The sequence below is a fragment of the Cygnus atratus genome, chromosome 1 (assembly GCF_013377495.2).
Source record: "Cygnus atratus isolate AKBS03 ecotype Queensland, Australia chromosome 1, CAtr_DNAZoo_HiC_assembly, whole genome shotgun sequence".
Classification (NCBI taxonomy): Eukaryota; Metazoa; Chordata; class Aves; order Anseriformes; family Anatidae; genus Cygnus; species Cygnus atratus.
The window spans coordinates 95,054,919-95,078,284 of NC_066362.1; the positions used below are offsets into that span (position 1 = coordinate 95,054,919).

The 23,366-nt window shown below is 41.5% G+C and overlaps 1 protein-coding gene across 5 annotated transcripts in view; it reads left to right on the top strand.

The window, feature by feature from the left end:
* GRAMD1C (GRAM domain containing 1C) overlaps nt 1-23,366 on the top strand; it is a 49,340-nt gene that overhangs the window by 8,998 nt on the left and 16,976 nt on the right. For 4 of the 5 annotated variants that reach the window (XM_035540447.2, XM_035540448.2, XM_035540451.2 and 1 more), the window contains 6 exons: nt 8,158-8,242; nt 12,025-12,128; nt 13,427-13,522; nt 14,721-14,801; nt 19,538-19,656; nt 20,769-20,889. In XM_035540447.2, the coding sequence (XP_035396340.1) occupies nt 8,158-8,242; nt 12,025-12,128; nt 13,427-13,522; nt 14,721-14,801; nt 19,538-19,656; nt 20,769-20,889 (606 nt within the window). Of the gene's footprint in view, nt 1-2,779; nt 2,935-8,157; nt 8,243-12,024; nt 12,129-13,426; nt 13,523-14,720; nt 14,802-19,537; nt 19,657-20,768; nt 20,890-23,366 lie in introns of those variants that run through there. The other variant, XM_035540449.2, reaches the window with a different exon arrangement.

A 23,366-nucleotide genomic window follows, 5' to 3' on the forward strand; every position in this document is an offset into this window, starting at 1 on the left:
TGGTTGTGCTCCCAGAATGTCCCCAAACACAAATCGTAGTCGGAGCCTGGCTCCACCTCGCTACTCACAGAAATGCAGCAGACAGGTCCCAGGTGAGACAGGTGGGAAGGCACAGACAGCACAAAGAAAATAGAGTAGTTGTGTGCCTACTGTTCCCCTTTGAGGGCAGACAGAGGTCTGACAGGCATGCAGAGCCCTTCATCATCCAGGCAGTTGCTCTGTGCCTGCGAAGGATGGAGCTCTTGGCAGTGGTGTGCTCATTTTGGCAGCTTGGCCCTGCATGAAGCATGCCCCAGTCTCTGAACTTCTGGAGCTCAGGCTGAGGAGGTGCCTTAGCAAGGGCTGTAGCCTTCTGCGATGCGGAGAGGAGGAGCACTGGGGACCAAGTGCTCCTTTCTGAGCTGGTGTTTCCCTGGTGACAGTAGTTTCTTCTGCTGTCCCCTTTGGGACTCCAGTGAACTTCAAGTGACCTGTGCTGCTTCATTTGGTCTGCCTCCCCCAGTCTGTTTAGGTTACGGTCATTTTAGGCTGGAGCTCCTCCCCAGTCCCCTTACTTTTTATTTAACTACTTCTTGCAGGGTTTATGTGCTAGTTCTGCAAGACCAGAGTGTCTCTGTTTTCTGTGCTGGCATGCAGGCAGAGGCTGGAAGAAAGCTAGCTAGTGCTGCTGGATAGCGTCCAGCTCTGGCTCTGAATGAGTGGGTGAGGAGAGGGGAGCTGCAGAGACTGCCGGAGTGCTGGCCAGGGACTTGCGTGGACTGGAACAGACTGCAGCCAGCTAGAGGAGGAGGAGGTATGTGTAGGCTACGTGAATCTTCTGTCTTTACATTAGCTTCATGCCTCAGTCAGTTTTATTTCTGAAATTGAGCATATGCTTTGCTCCTCGCTGTACATGTCAAACTTGATTTTTTTTTTTTTTTTTTTTTCCCTGCATCCAAATCAGAGTTGTTATGAAAGTACATCGGCTTAGGAAAGTGCATCGCCATTTAGAAGAGGTTTAGAACCCTTACTCACAAGGAGGAAACAGTAAATACTGCAAAGCAATTGCTTCAGAATAAGCAGGGGATATATTCAATCAAAACTTTTTTTTTCCAGAGGAGTTTATGATGTTCCTTCTGATAAGAGGCTTTCTTATCACTGATAAGAACGCATTTTCAGCTGCAGTGCATTTCCAGAAGGCTTAGTTTGTGTGTGCTTTAAGTATGTTTCCTTTTGTGCTTGCAAGATGCATTATTCATTAGGTGCTGTTCCCTCTGGATAGAGAGCACTCATGAAAACTGTGTTCTGAGCTGTCATTTAGTAATGTGTATAGTTAAATTGCACCGCCGTTGAGTGGACTGTAGAGCCTCATGAGGTTAAATACAGACCTTGTTGGAATAGCTTCAGCTGAGTCCTGTGTCACTGAAATGTAGTGGCTTGGGAAACGGAGCTGGTTCTCATGGGGTCCTGAAGGAGAAACTGTGGAGAGGTCTTCACATGTTCTAAATTGAAACGTTTTATTTCTAAGTTCTTCCTACTCTTCTCTATTTTTTTCTAATGAAAATAGTTGCACAGCCAACTGAAGATTGAAGTTCTGTGAAGAACTTTGGATCTGTGAAGACCGTTCACAACTTTCATCTTTTGAACGTCAAGTCTTTAGAGTTTCCTTTCTGCTTGGGTGGGAAACCAAATTTCAATCTTTTTTATGGCACAAAAACGGTGTTTGTGCCTTATTCCTAATGGTATAGCCTGGTTTTAGCAGCAGAGCTCCCAGTATTTCACGTAGTGCTAATTTTTCTTGTCAGAATTGTACTTGTGACAACTTTGGTTGTGGACTGGAGGCTCTTCTCCAAGCCATGCTGCAACATGACTTGATGTTTATACTTGTGTAGGCACCGCTCAAGCATGAGACCTTCTGTCCTGCCCTCGGAGGGAGAAGGTGGCTGGTGAAGTGCAGGAGACGATTGGGCCTTTGTGAGCAGGATTCGAGGCCAGCTGTGCTCATGTCGCACCACGTGGTAAATGGTTGTGGTACAGCCTTTCTGATCAGTAGTCGAACAGAGCTGCTTTTCTGAAACATAAGGGTTTGATCCTCTTCTGTGGATATCCTTTGTCCTTGTTGTCAGGTCAACAAGGGCTTGATGAGGCTGAGGTCTGCAGTGGAGCTGGTGAGGGCTGGACTGCTGTTGGGGTGGTGCAAGTGGGAAAGGGGGTGAACAGATGAAAGCTGGGGAGTATGTGACACTGCTTCTGAGGTACTTGACCCACCAGTCTTCAGACTTCCTCTTGAAGTACCTGATTTTAGTCAGTTTCATGAGACTGGGTTTTTCAAATACTTTTTAAGAGTGCGTCCAATATTTCGGAAGCTCTCCATAATGAAATATGTGAGAGGTTTCTTGCTATGTGGATTTTTGGAAGCTATGTGTGTTAGAGGAAATTAATGGTCTGTCTTAATTTTTTATTGTGCCTGTCCATACGTCTGTAGGAACTACTTAATACTAACACTTGTTTTAGAGGGACTAGGTACTGTCTTTAGCCTTGCTTGTGGTATCTTATGGATTTAAAAACAATAAAAAAACTGGAAAAAACAGTAACTTGAGTTTTTGCTCATGACCTCTTCTAATATCCCTTGACATTTTACATGCTGTATTTCCAACAGAAGAAAGGCCCAGTTGCACTAAAATTCGTACTGGATGCTGCTCTGCCTGTACACAGATGCCACTGAAGGACAAAGCTGCCAGTGGTTTGTTCTCTGCTCGGTCACTAAGAAATGTTAAAATCTGTTTCTCCTTCAGCCAGCGCAAATAAGAGCAGGGCTGGGCTGCAGAAGGGGACGTAATGACCCCAGTGTGCAGCCCTGTGCCTGCCAGTGGCCCACTGGAAGAGTGCCCTGTGCTTAGGAGACTCCCCTCTCCGGAGAAGTTAAGGGTGACTGAAGAAGAGCATAAAATGAATGTAAGTAAAATGGTCTGGGCTCCTTAAACTCTTCCCCTTTCCCACTGTGGCTATGAGCTGGCTTCCATTTATCTAGGAGTAAAAATTTACTCTTGGAGAGCCAGTTCCTGTGGATTACGGTGGCTGAACTGACCCTAGCAACAATTGCTTGCTTTCTTTCTCTTTTTATTTGCAATGAATCATATGACCTATTAATTAAATACAACTGTGTGGACAACTATGTGAGATCAAATAGCTCTTTATTTAAAACAAAAAAAGTGGAAACTCTACACAGCCAGCCCCGAAATGCATGGCGTACTGTACACACCACAGTAAGTCACCTGGAGTGAGGAGGTGTCTTGTGACTCCTTCTTTCCCTGTGGAAGTTTCATGTTTTTATGCTTTGAAAGAAAGGAAAGAACGGTAAGATACTGCTAGTACACCTTAAGAGTAGCCAGTAATTGGAGTTATTTCTAACCCCAAATTTCTCTGATTTTCTCTTTTTAAAGAATGGTTAGTGAAAATAAATCACTGTAAAGGGGTGGATCGATTCTGTTCCCTCACGAGAGGGTTAACACAGAACAAGTCTGACATATTTAAAATACAGCCTCACGCTTGTTTTCAGAAGAAATAGGAAACTGTGTCCCAGTGTCTTGAAAAGATAAGGGAGACGGGTAGTCACATGAATGTGAGCTTTCACTGTGTTTCTCTGCCCAAAAGCAAATGTGAGTCCTGAATTTGTGTGTTTGCAGTGATTCCTGCAATGTTATGTCTATCTCTGGAGCTCACAGCTGAAGAACCACACTGAAAATAGGAGGGGATTCAGAAGAGCCTTCACAATAAGTCTGCAAAAAATCTTGCTAATAGACCTGAGAAACTTAATGCTTTCTAAAAGAAGATAGGGTGTGACTTGCTCATAGTCTGGAAATAGTTCACAAGGTGAAAATAACATTAATCAACAGACAGCTAGAACAACTATCCGTAGCTAGGGTAGATTCTCCATCAGTGGTGACTTTGAAATCAAGAAGATAAAATGTGTATCTCTGTATATATTTTATTTTCCAAGGGGGTACTTGGTCATCACAGCCCTGGTTTTTAAGCAGGACTTAAGTCACAACATCATGCATTATGGGTTAGATTGGATGGTTCTAATGGAGGCTTCTGGGCTGAAGAAATGACTGCAGTGGGATCTATGTTTAGCTGATGAAAAGGCTTGTCAGAGTGGACACGTTGTACAGGTAGCCTCAGCAGAGGGACCACATTGTGCTGTGGGAGTTGTTCCTATGATTATAGATAAGTTTGCCTGTATCTGCTTTTGGAGTAAGTGAAGTCTTCGGTTTGCTTGCCCAACGCTGCTAAATGACTTTTGTTCAGGGCTGTTAAGGCTCTCTCATAGCCTAATGAGGCTTTAGACCTGCTGAAAGTGTGGTGTTGCCCTGTTTTTTATATTTCTGCCCGTACAGATAGGTCTCAAGAATACTTTTGTTCTAAATCAGTCTTTTTGTATAAAATCAGACTCCCCTCTGACTGTGGTGTTCTTCTGGAGGCGTTTTTCTTTTGATGCTAAGCAGGATTTTAGATGTATTTGAATAAGGGAAAACAATCCGTTCTTCATTAGAAATGCAACAATTTTCCCAAGGGTAATTAATGTTTATTTTAATGTGTTAGGGTAGGATTAAAAAGTAATTTGTTTTCAACTGTGCCTAGAAACTTAATTGGAAACTACAGGTCAAGTTCTTCTGTGTCTGAGGAACAGCACATCAGGAGGTCTTTATTTAGAGGGGTGGATGGTGTGGATCTCCTTACTTGTGAACCGAGGAGCAAGAGCAGTAGTCCATGTTGTGATGTCTAAGTGAAGCTTTTAAATATACGTGAGGAATAAATCAGGCAGTTTGTTCATAGGCTTATTGGAATCTGGGACCCCAAGCACATAGTAGTGACTGATACCAAGACTATGAAGCTCAGTGGGAGGCTTGTGTGGATCTCTTAAAATCAGGTGGACTCCAAGTTTTATTACTCTGAGAGAGAGAGAGAGGTCATCTTACCTCTGCTCTCAGCTGTTTGTATTTATTTCTGCATGTCAAAAAATACAGAATGCAAATTGTGTAGTGTGCGGGTTTGTGGTGTCTCAAAACAAGGACAAAACACTAACAAAGCAAATGCAAAATTATTAACTGCCATTAGCAAACTTTAAAAATGTGCACACAGATCTACTGAGGTTGATTGACTATTCGCATGCTTGCTTATATATGCAATAGAATAATTTCTGAATGATTAGCATTTTTATTGTACCCTTGGGAGAGAAGGCATACCTTAACTTTCCTCCACAGTTTGCTAAGTGGCTCAAATTCTTTGCAGTGTCCATGCTTTGAAGGTGTAGATGTGAAGGGAACCTTCACAGGCTTTAACAGGCTTTCATCATAGAAATAATTCAGGTTAGTCTTATTTAAATTGACATTATTTCTGGAACTTTATATAGTTGAACTCGGTCAATTTCTAAACAAGGTACAACAGTGTCCTGATTCAGTGTCTTTAAGTCGTTTCTGATTCCTATGTAGCTGTCTTTAAAACTTTCTGGACAATGCTGAAGAGGTTTTTCTGCTTCTGTTGCTTTGTAGATGTCTGGTGTATTTTGTGGCCTCAGATAAAGAACGTTAATATGTTGTCACTGGACTTAATGGTTTGCCTAGTGATTAAATATAGCATGCCCATAAATGCCTAAGATTATCCCGAGGCAACGTGTTTGCCCGATGACTTATAAGTAAACTTGGGAATACGCATGTGTTTAAAAACTGCTGTTTTCATCTGTTAAGCTCCCTAGTGCAGCCTATCTCGTGATTTATTCTTTCAATAGCTGACGGTAAGTTTTGTAACCTAGAGGTGGCAACCTGCCCAAATCCTGCCATGTATTGGACACTATAATGGTGATATGAGAGATACTGAATTCATAGAAATGGAAATGTCTCCTTTCCTTCGTTTGAAGGAAATTGATGTTGCCAGTAGTATTAAAATTGTCTCTGTTGTTTCCAGAGTCCATTGACTGATGTCTTAATCACCAAGCCACATACTGAGTGCATAATAATTACAGATCTAAGTAAGCTCATTTTCATACAAAATAAGGAAAAGATAAGGTTAAAAAGCTTCAGTGTGCTCATTTTTCTTCTGATTAGATAAGGATTCAAAGCAGGCTCTTCATAAATGTCCTGAGAGCTCCATAGAAATCTACAATTAATAAGAGCATTTCTTATTGCCTATTTGCCAATCATGTGGCAAAGAACACTTAAATGCCAGCAAGGGATTCTCAGACAAGCTATAGCAGGTTTTATGCTCTAGAGAATTATTTTTTTCCCATGTAAAACTCAAGATATCTTCAGTTTTTATTCTTGGAGCTGTTGAACTGGCTGATTTGAGCATTAGAATAAAATTCTGTGATTCTGTAATGCTCCTGTTCTCTTCTCCTGATAACTTTTTGTCTTACAACCACTCTTATAACCACATGCTCAGTTTCTGTACAGCTAAATATGTATGTCTCTTGTATACAGCGTGTTTCTAGAAGTACTTTCTCTTAAAAGCATGACTAGAACTAGCTGAAGTACGGCTATGGAAGCATACAGGACATGTCTAACATTGCCCTGTTGGTTGCACCTAAAACTTATTTTTCTTTTCCTCCCTCAATGCCTTTTACACTACAGTGCTTAGAATATTAGTGGACAGACATAGAGGCTTTCTGTTATTGGAGGTGACAGAAGGTAATGTTTAGGAACTTATCTTTTTAAAGCTGAACAGAGTCACACTTTGCCCTCACTGTGTTATATTCACTTAAACACCTGGCCTTGAAGTTGCACTCTTATATTCTTGTGGCGTTCTCAAGTGTAGGTAGACGAGAGAGCATCATAGAACATTTGTGGGGAAATCTTGAGCCATGACACACAAGAATGTCTCCTGTGGGAAATGGCGCAATGTGAAAATGGTGATGAGGTGGTGGCACTACTGGGACTAGTTTATTAAAAGAGCTGGCTTTGTTCTGCAGTTCTTTTGGAAACAACCACAGACATACTGAAATGGTACTGACCAACTAGTGTGCTACGAGAGGGTGCTAAAACTGGGTGGTTTTCAGTAAACATGCTGCAAAGTCTTATGGTTAAAAGTGGTTCTTTTACCTCTTTCCTTCTTCCCCCACCCTGAAAGTAAATAGCCACTGGTCTCATGATAGAAATGGGTTTAAGATGTGCATCCAGTTTTGGAAGGATTCAAGTCCTTGAGGACATATAGCAGCTATATGCTGTTCAGACCTTTAGAAAGGTGTTGAAGAAAACAAACCACCACCACCACCAAAACCCCAAAAAATCCAGGCTGTAAAAGAGGCTTTTTATGGTATACCTGGTTTTGGTACCACCTGAAAGTGGCTTATTCCTGTCTTAGCTGTAATTCAACTCAGTCGGTCATTGATTTGTACGGTATTTTCTTCAAGGTTTTCTTACTTTTTCCCAGCTTTGGGACTACAGGAAGGCCCCTAAACTAAGTGGCCAAAACCTGTTACAAAAAAATGAGACCTTGGTACTACTGCAAAATTACTACCAAGATTAGTCTTCTCTGAGTTTACCACCCAATTTTAATCTTATATGAGTCCTAGGTTGTGATTCCCTTAAATATGGGGTGAAACATAAAACAGATCAGGAGATCAAGAGCTGATGGTGGTGCTGCTATTTGTGTTTGCAGGAAGAAACTTTGGCCTTTATTCCTGCAGGCCTAATTATAGTAACTGGCAAAAATCCCTTCTGTAGTAACATTTTCCCCCGGTGGCGCTCCAATTAGAAATTGGTGTTCTAGGTGGTGTTTTCTTGTCCAGCTGATGGCCCGTGTGAGGACCCGATCTCCTCTGTCACCTCCTGTGCTGTGGCTTTGCTGCCTCTTCGAGTCTGTGCTAGAAGAGGTTGAGCTCTGCGAAGGGCTGTGGTGTGCTTGTGAGCGAAGCAGGTTGCTGTCATGCAATTGTAATGCCTCATAATTAGCATCTGGCCTGATAAAGGGAACAGTTTGGACCCTTCTATCCTAAATGCTGGGAGCACACTCTTGCATAAGAGCATAATGTTACAGTGACAATCCCATTTAGATAGCACCTATTCTTTATTGCTCGTTTAGTGTCCATTTGTTCTTCAAGATAAAGTTACAGATCTAGCATGAAGACAGTTGATGGTTGAAAATAAATCTGTTTGCTTAACCTTTTACCACTCTTTGTTGCAGCTCTCAAGTTCCACTTACAAATATAGGAGCGAGGAATTCAAGAGGCAGTTTTCTCATCTGCCAGATTCAGAGAGACTCATAGTAGGTAAGACATAATCACACCAAAACTGCTTTTCTCTTATGACTGATAATTCCAGACTGCAGCAGTGCCAAGGCTTTTTTTTTTTTTTTTAGTAGCATATTCTAACTGTAGCTGAGAACTTCCTGTTCTCCTGTCTCTGAGCCACCAGGACATCTGCAGGGAAAGTCAGGTCCAAATTCCTCTTTTGCTCTGCCTGCTTTGTCAAAAGACAGGCTCCTTTTTCCAGCTGAGAAGTGAAGGAAACAATACAGGATCCTTTGGTCCATCTGTATATTGGATGAGAGCTTCTTAATGTGTTTTTCTGCTGCTACTTTTTAGTGGGTGACAAAACACCTGCTGAAAATGGTGAAGATATGACTGACAGCTGTTAGGTGGCAAGCTGGAAAGAGAGGTTGCCCTGCAGGGTCATGGTGAGTGCTTAGCAAATAAGCTCAACTTACATGCATTGACTTGTGCAATGCAAGTGTGAGAGGAACAGAGGCAGAGTTAAATCCAAAGAGCACTGGACTTATTTTATGTTGATGTGGTTTCTGGGACTGAGTGACATAGTGGGTGCTAGTAGTTTTAGACTCTTTTCAAAGATAAATGCCACATAGCTGGCATTTATCTTTGAAAGAGGGCTGGGGCTGTTCAGCCTGGAGAAGAGGAGGCTCAGGGGATCTTTATCAATGTGTATAGATACCTGAGGATGGAAAGAGGATGGAGCCAGGCTCTTTTCAGCATTTCCCAGAAACAGGACAAGAGACTGTGTGCAGAAGTTGGAACACAAGAGGTTCTGTCTAAACACCAGGAGGCAATTTTTACCGTGAGGGTGATGGAACCCTAGCACAGGCTGCCCAGGGAGGCTGTGGACTCTCCCTCCTTGGAGATGTTCAGAAGGTGTCTGGACATGGCCCTGGGCAGCCTGTTCTAGGTGGCCCTGCTCGAGCAGGGGCAGTTGGACCAGATGACCTCCAGAGGTGTCTTCCAGCCATAACCATTCTGTGGCTCTGATGAGGTGGCTGCAGGAGTAGAAGTACAACTCAACTTGAGGAGCAGTGGTGGTGAGAAGTGCATGGGGATGTGGGGGAAGCAAGGCAAGTGGCAGAACTTCAGACTATGGTGCATAGCTTCTTGCCACTGAGATGTTCCTTTTGAACTCTGACCGCCAATTTTGCTCCAGAGCAAAATCCAAATAATGCAAGTGCCTGCAGATAATGCAACCCTGCCTCCTTTGCCTGCAGTGCTACATCCTATTCCCTCTTTTATTACTTGCCTTGCAGGTAAGTCTAGCTGTGCTGCCTGAGTATTGAATAACAAATGTGCTGTCTAAGAATCGGGTGTTTTTTTATACAAAAGTGGCATTGTGAGTATTTTCTAAGTTCTCTCTCATCTTATGCAACCTTCAAGGCACTGAATATTGAGAGGTTGTCAGTACATGCTTGTAGTGTGCCAAGTTCCTTGCAGGTTAATGAAAGAGGAATTGGAACTTGCACAGGAAAAGGTCACATCCCTCCATCCTTTTGTAGCCTTAGAAGGAGGCAGTTATCCTCTGAAATGCCTTTCACATTTTTCAAATAGTTGAGCTAAGTACAGAAGTCAATGGAAAAGGATATTACTTCAAAGCTTTGGTTTGATGTTTCTCCTTGCACAGGACAGATTTAAAAGCAGTGGAGCAAAATCTGAAGCACAGTTTCAATGAACAGACCAGACCGCCTAGGACTTAGAGAATGATTTGGTAAAGGGTTAGTCTCAACAATGTAGCAGCATCTGTTCCATCAGAAACAAAGTCGTTACTTTATGAGGGTAAAAAGAAAATATACATAAAAATTAGTGCTCCTTTGCAAAGACTCCTTGCATCTTCCAAATAAAGAACTGTTCCTCTGCTTGATGCAGAGGAACTTTTCCCAGGCTTTACAATGCTCAAAGAAGCAATTACTTGCTGCAGTTCATCAGAAGAATGGTAACTGTTCTTAACTTAACTGCTTAAAAAAACACACAAAACTATTCCACCATAATAAACAATGTATACAAAGATTATATGATTTTTTTGTCTATTATAATGAAAGAAATGAGTTAGACTTTCAAAATGGGAATTTAAAGGAGTGCCACTAACTTTAATTTGTCTGAAAATATTGTTTACAGGCAGCATCTTAAGTTACTGGATCTGATAACTTAAAGGAAGAGATTAGCATTTTTCCTTCTTGTTTTGACATCCTCTTTTGTAGGTAGGTCATGGTGTTACTTGTCACTTGCCTAATGCTCCCAGGGGAGTCTTTTTATGCTAGTTCTGCAAGAAAAGAGGAAGGGTATTTTCTTTTTTATGGATGTCAAACCTAGTATGGATATCTGGCTAGTATGTGGATGAGGAAAAAGGAGTTAAATGGTCGCATAATACTAGGCAGTACTTAAAAGGTCAGAATCAGTCTCCATCCTCCAAACAGACATAGAAATTGGATAAAAACTTCTTTAGTACTGTTTCTTTAAAGCCCTTAACCTCAAACTCCTACTGCATTCACCTCCCCAACCCTCCAGCATTTTGGTATCTGAGTTGCTAAATTTTTAATATGCACTTACATACACTGGAAAAAAGAATGATTTTAATTGTTTGGAGTTACGTCTCCAAGGGCTCTTATACATGCCTCATGCTTGTTGCAAGAAACTTTATTTTCACTTGATTGTTTGAAGGAGAAATGAGACAATTCTTAAAATTGTAGTAAAAGCTCCTGCAGATGCAGACTTACTGTGAAGTTAGGATGGTGAGGGACTTCTGAACCTCTTGCAACTTGGACAAGAGCTATATTCTTTGTGGTGTATAGAAAATCAAAATTCTAGCAGAGAAAATACCAGATAAAATGCTTTTCAAAATAAAAGGTGAAGCTCTTTGATACCTCTACAGTTGAAGTTGTTAAAGTCCTGTGTGAATAGCTGTATTCTATGTATTTTCTATATGTAAGGTAACCTTTAGGTCAGAGCTTCCAAAAGGGGCCAGTCTGTCTTAGTTTTCTTGCTGTATGACTAAAGAGAGCTTTGACATTTATTTCCATAGGCTCAGCTTAGTGCTGAGTACTTCTGAAAATTTCTTTTTGTTTGACTCTTCAGGCTCTTAAATTATGAAAATTCTCCTCAAGAATTTTTTAAAAGTGCAACCAAATCCTCTGCTCTTGATTTTGGTTAGCAGATACCTAATGATGGGTAATTTCTAGATGAAAAAAATATTATTTAATAGGAATGTTTTAGCCAGCGACAGTTATTGTAATAAAAATGACAGTCAACTGCTGAAAATATCTCTTGCCTGAAGAACTGGATTGCTTCAAGCTGTCTTCTAGTGTCTCACTCTGCAGATAGTTTTAGCTAGTGATAGGATCTGTCTAGTGAAAAACTAACAGTACTTCATATGTTGTAGTAAGTTATGTAGGAGTTGACAGTATAATCTGTTGTACTATAAAGTGGTTGTGCATTCTGTTTTATTTAGGCACTCTGAAGTTTGACTTAGGAATACAAGGAAGAAATATTCACAATCTTGCCTGATAACCTCTTCTCTGAAAATAAAGGATAATGTACAGGGGGTTGGTGCATGGAGTGTTGTCCTTTCACAGACATTTCCATTGACTCTGATACTGGGGTGTTCCCAGAACAGTGGTCTGGATGCAACCCAATGCAAGCCTGCCTTGACAGACTTGAGAAGAGTGAAAGAAATGGCTTTTTATTTGAATTGCAACAACCTTATCTCATTTTAAGTTAACATGTTTGGGTCTATTGAGCTGTGGCAAATGAGTAAACTTGTTCTTTCTCTCTATACGTAGATTACGCCTGTGCACTCCAGAAGGATATCCTGCTGCAAGGACGTTTGTACCTCTCTGAAAACTGGCTCTGTTTCCACAGCAACATTTTCCGATGGGAGACCACAGTAAGATCTCTTGGTGCAGTTGAATCCCACCTCTTTGTCCTGGGCTATCAGGATATAGGACTTTTTTGAGGGACTCTTATCCTGTCAGTCTCATGCTCTATGTCTATCAAATTACAATGAGTTAAAAGTGTTAAAAGCAGTTGTTGCACTCGCTGTAGGGAAAAAAAACCGTAAATCAGTGAATGAGAAAGGTAAGATAGGCTAGTTAATAGGTAAGGGAGTTGTCAAAAACACTTTACAACTGAGAATGCTAACCACTTGAATTCTGCTGTGTGCTCTGAAGTACATAGGACAGGCAACAAATAGGCCATGTACTTAAGACAGAGGAGGTATAGAAATGCTTAACTAAAAACCAAGCTTAGTTTTGTCAGATGGATTTGATGATCAAATCTTTCTTATTGCAGACTTCTAGAGGTTTTTTTTTTTCTTTTAAATAAGAAATCACAGCCTTGAATATATAATCTATTCAAAGACTAGTTTTCAGCCAAAACAGCATACATCTTAGTAACCTGCTCCTGCTTGCCTAGCAGTGTGATATTTTGAGCAGTATCTTAAGGCAATCTGAGCTCATCAGCTATATTGGTAGAGCCAAATTTTGGGGCCTCCTTAGCAGGGTGCTAATGCAGATAGGGAGAGTAAGTAGAAGGCCTTCTGCACACACAGGAGAAAGCAAGATCCAGCTGTGTGTTCTTCCTTTATCTAAACTGAACAGCAGCACAATCTTACCTTCAAGGGAAGGCTGGTCAAAGTATAAATGTTTGTTGCCACACTCTTTTAAATGGAAGCATTTCAAGTACTAATACATAAGGCAAATGCACACAAGTAGGAAGATTTCCAGTGTCGTGACTGCAGATAAACCTCTGTGCAAATGGACTAGACTACAAACTTTTTGCAAGATAACAGAGACAAGATGGTCTGTTATTTGATCTATTCCTTCCCTGTATGACATACTGACTGAGATTGGTTTTGAAGTCTGTGTGGTTTGTATGTGGTTAGGGTTGTGCCCTTGATCCTGGAGTGCTGCTGGAGAGGTGGAAGAAAAGAAAACTACTTGCTTCCCAAGTCCTAGTATGAAATAAGAGGGAAATGCTCTTAAATCTTCCTAACTTGCTTCTACTTTGGAATGCTTACTGTTAAAGTTAGCAAATGAAGACAGCAGTTGCCTCCATAATCTCATCTGTATTTCATCCAAGTGCTTGGGGTTAGTTTGAGTTCCTCTTGCAAATTCTCTGACTCTGTAAATTAAAATAACAGTTAAACCTAAAAAATAATAATTATTAAACCCCTTTTCTTCTTAGATTTCTATTGCCTTGAAGGATATCACTTTCATGACAAAGGAGAAGACTGCTCGACTCATTCCAAATGCTATACAGATAGCAACAAAGGGAGAGAAGGTGAAAATGTGTATTTAAATACACTCTTCTTTTAAGTGATAATTTCCAGAACAGAGCGCTTGTAGTTTTTCATTTGAATAAGTAACTTTCACTGTCAAATCTTTAAATATGACTAGGACTAGACAATGGACTTGGTAGTTTGGTCCCTGTGCACATTGGCTTGATAATTCAACTTTAGTAGTGGAGTCTGCAATCAAACTAGTGTTGATGCAGTAACCTGAAGGGGGTTTTTGTCGTACTGATTCTCAAAGGAAATCTGCTTAAAAACTAGAAGTTTAGGACACAAATTCAAAATGTGTCTTTGAACTAGAGATCTGTGTTCTTATTGGATTTAAGTGTCCCAGAAGAAAATTGCTGAAAGCAAAACAACCGTTACCACAGGTTTTGAGTCATGGAGAAATCTACCCATAAACCACCCAATTTTATACGTTGGGAAGTGTAGTTTTCTTGGGGGCGCGTTTAGGGAAAGCTGAAAAGCATGATTCAGAATGCTCTTAAGTGCAATGTACTTCATGGTATCTCTTATGTCAATGCCTTGAAAATAAGAATAATTCTTTGCTGGGTACAGAGAGTAGTTATAGTTATCCATGGTAAATCTGGAGCTGTTGTCTGTGAAGGTGTTGACATTTCCTGTTGCTTCATATTTGGCTGCTCCCTCAATTTCTTCTAAAAATACTAACTTCCTTCATTAAGGAAGATATTTCTTTCATTGGTAAACAGACTTTCAAATGGGACAGATTTTAAAACTACAGATGATGGAACTAATTTGATCTCCTGTTTTGATTATTGTAATTTCATATCTCATGAAAAAAATAATGAAAGGAGTATGTAGAGTTAGGATGGAAAGGGCTGTGACCTGTAAGAAATAGGCATGTGTGTCTCCGATTTGTTCCACCCCGCATTTGGAAGTGGGAGAAAGGTTTAACTGTGTATGTAGTTGAGGGGCAGCCCTTTCTTTACGCAAAAGGTACAAATGATTGCAATTGGGTGCACAGAAAGAGCAAGGGTCTTTATACTCTGTGGATATTGGGGAACTAACTTGCTTTTTAGAAGTGATTAAAAAGTGTGGAGTGTGAGGAATGTGAGAGGAACATGCCATTGGCAAAAACCTTAGGATATTTAAGGTTTAAGGAAACATTCTGGCTTTCTTAAAAATACCCACAAGTGAGGGTTTTTTATCTTTTGTTTTCTTCTGCAGTTTTTCTTCACATCATTCAGTGCAAGAGACAGAAGCTACCTCAGTATCTTCCGCTTATGGCAGAATGTGTTGTTGGATAAGGTAAGCTTGTAAGTGCTGGTACCTGGGGTTAAGTAACAAAATAATCTTTTTCTAACGTATGTAGATATGTCTTTAGAGGATGAGAGACTTTGCTTAAGAAGTTAACTTTTCCTTCCTGACACAGAATGCTAATCTGGTGTTCACCTTTGCCTCTTTGTACTTTAGATTACAAATAAACTTTGTATCCTCCCATTCTTTATACTGCCATCTACAATTTTGCTGTTGATGGAGCATTTTGTCTTTGAAGACAGGTTGCATGATTCTGTTAACTACCAACTTAAGCAGATGTTGGCATGCATTTGTTTCACATTTTCTGTGGCTAATTTGTGACCAAAACAGCAAGAGACTTTTTTCAGGGAAAGCTTTTCTCCTTTGTAAGGAAAAAACGAAAAGTCACCTTCTCAGATAAGTTAGCAGAACCTTTGCCAACCAACTCATTACAATTCCCTTGACCTTGAATAAATGCAACAAAGGCAGGCTGAATGATATAAAAGTGTATCTTGGCAACTCTGCTAGTTAGCTTGATGTATATTGCAATTTGTGGGCACTTAAGCTAATCTTCTTTCTAAAAATACGCTGACACTTTCTTTTGCAGAACATCAATGTAACTAATGCAATTTTTGTAAACCAATTCCCTCCTGTTTATGGCTCCTGTTGTTTAAAAATTCCAACACATTTGCAATTGAACACTGAAATATCCATATATAACTCTGTAGTGCGGTGGTCCCCAAAGGCTTAAAGCTGTTGTGATACTTATATGTGGTTGCCACAGACATTTCTGGGCTGCCTTAAAATTCAAACCAAAGATGCTTTTTATAGGAAAAAAAAAAAAAAAAACAAACTGAAAATCAAGGAGAGTGCCAATTAAGGCAAAATTAATCTGTTTACAGCAAATCTTTACTGCTTATCCAAACTGGATCAAGTTATAGAGGGGATGTGGGGAGAAGCTGACGTTTCTGGAATTGGATCCACCGGTTACACTACAATGACAGCTGTTCCCTGACCTGTTGCTAAAAGAAAGCTGGTAATGCATCCAAGTAGTCTTGCTGCTTCTCCCAGCTTCCACATGCAAACCCCAACACCCTCAAGGCAAGGGACAGCATACATTTGAAAGGTATCTGATAACTTCTGAAGCTCTGTCATGGTATACAGTGCTGTGAGTGTGTGAAGCGTGGTGTTTCTGGGATCCAGTGGCCAAAGGGATCCCATCAGAATTTGTGAGGTTTGTGACAACATACTGAATCTCTCTGGAACCAATTCCAAAAGGAGCTGGTTTTGATGTTTCTTCTGCTAGCAGTTAAATATTTTAAAGACTGGATAATTTAGTTATTCTCTGGAGTATGTCTACTAGACTAGGCATTGACATGCAGCTGTTAAATTATGAAATAGTTATTCAGGTCTTGTCAGGAGTAAACTCTGAATGCAGCCATCACAGTATTGGTTTGCGCCACCTGATGGTAGATAATCCCAGAATTGCAGGATTTGGATCCAGGGGATTGGAGAAGTATGTGCTTCAAATCATGTTTGTGCAGAGGTCACATTCAGTCACTGATTATGGCCTCTTCCTGGGCTTTGAGTTTGTGTTACGAGATCTTGCTTCTGAAGAGTGACCTACATGCTTTACCTGAGATGCACTAAGCTTTTACCCCTTGCAGAACTTCAGTAGGGTCAGCGTGCTCTTTCTCAGATCTCCATCTTGTGGCCATTCTGCATTGTAAAGTATCACCTGTCATAGACAGTTGAACAAGTAGCCTTCTGTAAAGTCTGCCTTTCTAATAGAAAATTACTTGCTGTTTGCCATGCATTGTGTAGGAGAAGCAGTAAGTGCTATTCCATGCCTGAGCTTAGTTAGGCCATCAAGATGCTGTCCTCCAAGTCTGTGTCACTGTTGTTGTAAGGATTCCAGGTCATCTTAGTTGAGCTGGAATTACCTAGCTCATCGCGTCTCCTTCAAACTTTGCTCAGAGTACAATACTCTGCACTTGATGCCCTTCAGGTGGGAATCAGTGGGTACCTTCCTCCTACGATGGTCCCTTCTTAGGATTTCTTTTTGAAATGTCCTTGTGAAGATTTCTCTTTTGGGGGGGGGGAGGGGGAACCCAGTTTTTATTCTAGCTTGCCATTGTTTTTTAAATGCTCCTGCTTGAAGAAGCATCATGGAAAATAAGGAATCATTAATGTAGGTCTGGAAGAGACATGACACCGACCTCGATAAAACAGATAGCTGCTTCCACATCCACTGAGGCTTTCAATAATGTATCAGTTTATAAAATCAGCCAGAATTCCTGTTTTGCAAGAGGCTTTCCAGATTGGTAAAGCAACATTACTAATGGCTATTAATGATGGTAAGAGCAATGGCATGTATACTATTGCTTTGTTTTCCTAAAGTTCATGGGTGTCAAATATCCCTTAGTTTGAGGGAGAAGGAAAAAATTAAAATCTAATTAGGCAGGTCATTCAAATCCTAAACAAACAGTGTTTCTTATTTCTAATGGAACAAGATCTTAACTTAATCGGCTTCAATTCCCTTGAGTCCTTTTCCTTGGAGCTGGATTTATTTTCTTATTGTTCTTATGCATTGCTGGGTAGAGATTTGCACCAATCTCCAGAGATGATGTAGCAGGTAAGTCCAGACATGTGAAAAGGGACCAGAGTTTTTGCTGAGCTGAGAGGTTCTTGTGGCAAAAATCTACTGGGGCAGCAAATCTGCCATCCATGCCAACTTCTAGCGCAAAGTTGTGAGAGATGCTTTGCACCTTTGTGTGCAAAAAGGGTTGTTTTAGAGGTGAAACAGGGCTCAGGGTCGATTCTGACCTTTGTGGTCAGTCAGTAAGAGGGGGATTTCACTGTTAGCCTCCACTAATCTGTGATTGAGCAGTCAGACAAAATTCCATGTTAAAGTTCCTTGGTGGGAGAGTGTGCATTTGTATTTGGGGTGTCTCTGGAGTAAACCTGCATGGACTGTCTTGTCTTGGTCTGTCCATGGGGGTAAAAATCAGCAGCTTTGCTTCTGCCAATGGTATTTTGTAGTATTGCTTGTTCCATGCTGCCAGTTCAAGTAGCGTGAAGCAAAGTATTGGTATTTTATGCTCCAGGATGAAAGGAGAAAACTATCCTAGCTGCTTCTTGTTGCCTTACTTTTTATAAAGAACTGAGGAATAATCTGGCATAGACCATCACCTCGAGTGGGCAAAGCACTCCAGGTTTAGGGTCAAGCTTCAGAGCCTCTCAAACCAGAACTAATCTGACACAACAGAGTAAGGTGTTCTGGGGTCGGGCTGTGACCCTACTACACCCAGCCATGCTCAATATATAATAATCGAGCAGAGTGCGAGAAGCCTGTTGTTTCTAGACCCGGCAGCTAGTAAGTTTGTCTTCAGAAACCTACAGGAAACAGCTTTATTGGTTCCCCAAACACGCAGTTTTGTCGCTCTGCTTGAGGCCGAGGGGAGCAGGGCGTGAGGGGGCCGGGGCCTGGCGGGGCGCGGCGGGCCCGCCATGAGCTCCCCGGGGCTGCCCCCGGCGGCCGTGGGGCCGGGCCCGGTGTCCCGGGAGCGGCGGGGAGGAGCCGGGACGAGGGACCGGGGCCGCGACCGGGGCTGGGGCCGGGCCAGGCGGGAGGAGCCGGCGGGGCGGTGTGTGTAGGTGAGACTGGCCGGCCGGCTTGGGGCTGGCAGGAGCCGCGGTGCTGTGGAAAGGGCCGCGGGTGGAGGGAGCCGGTAGGCGGGGAGGATCCTCGGAAAGGGCTTTCAATAATGCACGGCTGCTTGGAGCGATCGGCTCATGCAAACAGTAAGCAGGACTTGTGTTACTGCCTGACTGGCAGGCTGCTGTTCCCTCGATCAATATGGATCGTGGCTCAGGCGCGTTTTCTGGTGTGATGCCTGTCGTCTTTTTTGCTAAATCTCCAAACCTCATTACCTCCTTTCCTTTCCTTTCTTTATACTTTTGTTTTAGCCCTTTCCTGCCAGGAAAAGTGGACTTTGAAACCTGTTGCTTACTTTGCCAGTTGGAGTTTGTCGTAGTGCCGTCACTTCCCTAATTTTCCTGATGATCAGAGAGAGCCCAAATAGATCCCAGTAGCTGCAGGAAGTCGTGCAGCAGGGTAGGCAGCTTACGGGGAAAGAGAAGAGCTAGCTGTGGGTCAGGTGAAGTAAAATAGTTGCTTTTGCTCTGGAAGTGTTAAAGGGGGGTTGTGGCAGTGTCCCACCTTGGCGAGATGGGCTGCCGGCACACCTAGATACTGCTGCTTGTAGTGACTGAAATGTTAGCCTTTTACCGCTGGTAAAGTGGTCTGAGCATCCTGAGGAAACAGGCGTGTTATCTATTAAACAGCTTGTCCGGGACCAAAGAGGCAGCCTCTGGCTGGCTGTTGGTCGTGTGCCGTATCCTGTGAAATTCAAGAGGGAGCTGCCTTGAGGTACCTGTGAAAACATTGGTGATAAACGAAGAAGCAAGTAGTAGCTACAAGTTTGTTTTTTTTTTTTCTTGAAATACCAGGTTTTTTTGATGTCTAGTGTTACTGGTTGAACAGTGGTGGGTTGGGAACATGGAGTAGACGGGAGTACAGTTCCCCAAAATGCTGAAATCCAATCTTGAAATGCGATACCTAAATGCTTTCAGACCTTGTCAGAAGTGAGGTTAAAGGCTGTGGCGTAATTCAAACTTCTTACTGTTTTACCTACCGTGCCTTGCTGCCCCGTACCGTAGTTCTTGACTAGTTTGCTTTCTTTCAGAGGCTGACCAAGCAGGAATTCTGGCAGCTGGTGCACCAGAGCTATGGCTCTGAGCTGGGCCTGAACACTGAGGAGATGGAGAGCTTCCACTCATCGTCTGAGGACAATGGGCAGTCTCGGTAAGAGGAGGCTCTAAAGCTTATTGAAAGACTCATGGAAAAGCAATGTCCTCTTTGTTTTTCCGAATTGCTTCTGTAGCCTTACTGGAAGGGATAAACTTATAGTAAAGACCTGAACTGCATAAACTGAACTGCATAAAAACTTAATTGTGCTCATTGTTTAAAATAGTAGGAGCACAGCTGAGGCCCCTTAGGGGAGGCAGATAGGAAGACCTTGCTGTCCTTGGATCTGCTTGGGGGGAGGGCAGGATAGCTTAAATGTCAACTTTTTTCCTAGTAATACTTAGTCAGGACCTATATGCCCTTAAACAATACGGAAGGGCTGAATGGAATGGAGCTATATCAGATATTTCAATGCTTTTTCTTTCCTCCATGGAGACTAAAACACTTGCTTTGCTTTGTTCTTCTGACGTCTGAGGTCTTAGCTTGTTTTTGTATGATGTTCAGCTTGAATTACGAAGCTAGAAGAAGATAACTAGATTGTTTTTTGATCTGTTTTGTTGATTTCTCAGAACAAATATGAATTAACTTATGAACAGTCAGTGTAATTCTAATAACAGGGCTTTAGTTTTGTATCTGTATGTAAGTAAGCGTGGCTCTCTAAAACTGAACAGTGTAACTTGCATCTCCTTTTCAATCCTGCATTATCTCAGCATGTTTGTTGGGGGGAAAAGAAGTAAATTCACTGCAAGCTTCAGAAGATGTCTCATTAAATACTTCATGGTTTTCTACCTGTAAAAAATGCAGTACTTTGCATCTCAGGAATAAGGGATGCAGGAAAGATCTTACCTCAAACTTTCTTCAGACATTTTCTTCCTAAATTTGGTACAAGCTACTTCTGTTTCCCATTTTCTCACAGTGCTCACTTTCTCTAATTCACTGGTGCTCAGTTTTGTTAACCTAACAGGCAGAAGCTGGATTTTTTGGTGGTTAGGGTGAGGAACATGGCTTGAGAGATTAATAAGATGGAGGAATAAGTTGGTAGTTTTTAATGTTTTTAATTTTTTAGCTGAACAGCCATGGTTTGAGAGCAAAAATCACACATGAAAAGCTTTCTCAGATTTTCTCAGCTTTTACAGCTCCAAAGATATCTTCCTTTTTCCTTTGGACAGATCCAGCGTTTATGATGAACCTGGAGAAAGGGATGACAAACTACCTAAAACAATTGGTTTAGTTCGGGAACCCACACTTCAGACAGAAGGAGAGTCACTCAGCAGACATGCACTGTCAGGAGTAAGTGTTGACCTTCTTGCTATTTGTAACTGATAAGCATATATACTTAACTTGCATATCTGTAAGCGTAAGAATGCATGGTGTTGTAACTTCTAAAATTCACCGGAAGTTCACAATAGTCTAAAAGGCTTTCACATCAGAAATTGGATAAGAATATTGTCAGATCTCAGGAATATCTTCGGGAAACAAATATTTGTATAAGATGTTGGCGTGACTTTCAGCAGCATCCTGTTGCTAATTCACTGCAAATCTGGCCAGAATGCTGAGGTTTCGGTCTTGATCTTCCCAGCTGTAAAAAATAAAACTGTTTATCCACCTTCCTATAGACCCCGTGCATTTTTATATAAGTGCTTTGTGAAAGAAATGCTTTCGTGTGCATTCTTAAAAACATAGATATAGATCTCCTCATAAAGATATCTTGTACATGAAGATAATAATATCCTCATGTACATCGTGTACATTTTTGGAGATCAGTTGGTCTGTTGCTGTGAATGACTGAAACCTTCCTTCCCCCTGCACATCCCCTAAATTAAATGTCGAGAAATGTTTCAGAAATGGAGGGGAGAAAGCACCCTTGGAAGGGTGAGTATTCCCCTAATCCCTCATGTTAATAAAACTGTACAGGCATGGGTGTTTCATTCATGGTGTTGAATGAATTTGTGAATGTGACTGGCTGTCCACAAGGGCAAGCACGTTAGTAGTGGTGTTTGAGGTGTGCACAGCATTTAGCACAGTTCCTGTGGCTCCTATGTGCAGTTGTAGTCCTGAAAGGTTACGGACATTATCTCTTAGTTAATAGGTACCCCAAGGGAAAGATCTGGGAAAAGCAAACAGAGCACCAAAGCGTTTTGCTTTACTCAGATTGGGAATTTAATTGCTGTTTCTGCTTTGACAAAATTGAGGAGGAGAAAAAGATGCTTTAGTAATCCTTACTTTCATATGGTAGTTATTCTGGCTTGCTAAAACTGATCTGCAGGTTAAGTAGGCTTTAAAGAGGTTTTGTGGAAATCTAACTTAATGTCTAGAGACTCATATCCATCAAACAATACTGGTATTTGTCAGATGTTAAAAGCTCAGTTATTAGGGTGGTGGGTATCCCTCACGGAAATCCTAGGACTATAAGACAAGTTTTTTGAAGAGCTGTAGGGGACTGTTGTCCCCTGTTTGAAGAGCTGTTGGGAAGATTGTGGATGCTGCTGGACTTTGGGCTCTTTAGGATAAGTAAAATCTACCCAGGTAGCTGTGATTTGGACTTGCTTGAGTCTTGTTTGCACAAGTACAAGCCCTCTTAAAATAACCGCTCTGTTTGGAAAAGTGCTTTGTTTGCCTACTGGGTGTCACTCCCAGAGATCTCTCTTGTAGGTGCTAAATCTAATTGGGCATGTTGGTAAGCAGGAATGCCTAGGGATGGGATCGGTAAGCAGGGAAAAGTGCTAGGATTCTCCCTTGGCTTGCCTGCTTTTAAAAAGTTCTCTAATTGTGATGTAAAATGTCAGTCTCGATAAATCTGTTTAGTTTATGATTTTACTGTAGCTAAAACACATACTGGTTGTGTTCAGCTGTATGTGTCATTTGGTGTTTCTTAAGAATGTTGACACTCCATACCTCTGGATTACTGCGCATGTTGCAGAAGCACAGGGGCAATAGGAGGAGATGGGATGGTAGTGCTTAAAAAGCTTTTATCAAAAATGATTGCACTGATGACGCACAACACAATTGCCTTCCAAAGGCTGGAGGGAAAGAGGCTTAACTCTTCCCTTTGTGCTCTGACAGGCAAGGGAACTCCAAAAGCTCTTTCAAAAAGAGATCAAAACTAATGGAGGGGTTGGCTCGCAGTTCTTGGACTGTCTTGGAAAAAGGATTGTCAATGGCTAGCTGTTCATAATTAAAGAAAGTGGGTGTGTAGCACCACTTATGGCTTGTCTGCTTCTCCAAGTGCAGGTCACCTCTGTATGGAAACCACTGTCCTCTTTCTACTCTTCCTTGGAAGGCTCTGTAAAGTTTCCATGTTTTGGAGCCCTCTGTTCACAGGTTAAAAACTAAAATGCGTTGGCACAGAGCTTAGCAGTACTGGACTGGCTCATGAGGCAAACGTGCGTAAGGAAGAAATGCTCTATTTAATTCTAGTTGGCAGATCTTAAAATCAGTAATCTTTAGTGTAAAAATAATAATAATTAAAAAAAATACAGAAACGGAAAAAAGTTTGATCACAGATATTCCAAAGGCATCAGCATGAATTTCTTCCTTGACATCATAAAGGACTTCTTTATAGATCTGTGTCAATTTCTAGGTAAATGTTTTGCCACTCCTAGCTCCCTTCAGCTTTCTCTCTGTACTGGTAGAAAGTTTTGACATTGAAATGTTCCTGTTGTGTGCCTGAGTATAACTTCAGGCATAGTAGCTCCTTTCAGTAGGCACACATTTGTTAATTGATCTGCTTTGCTGATGCAGTATTCCTTTTTTTTTTGACCTTGAGG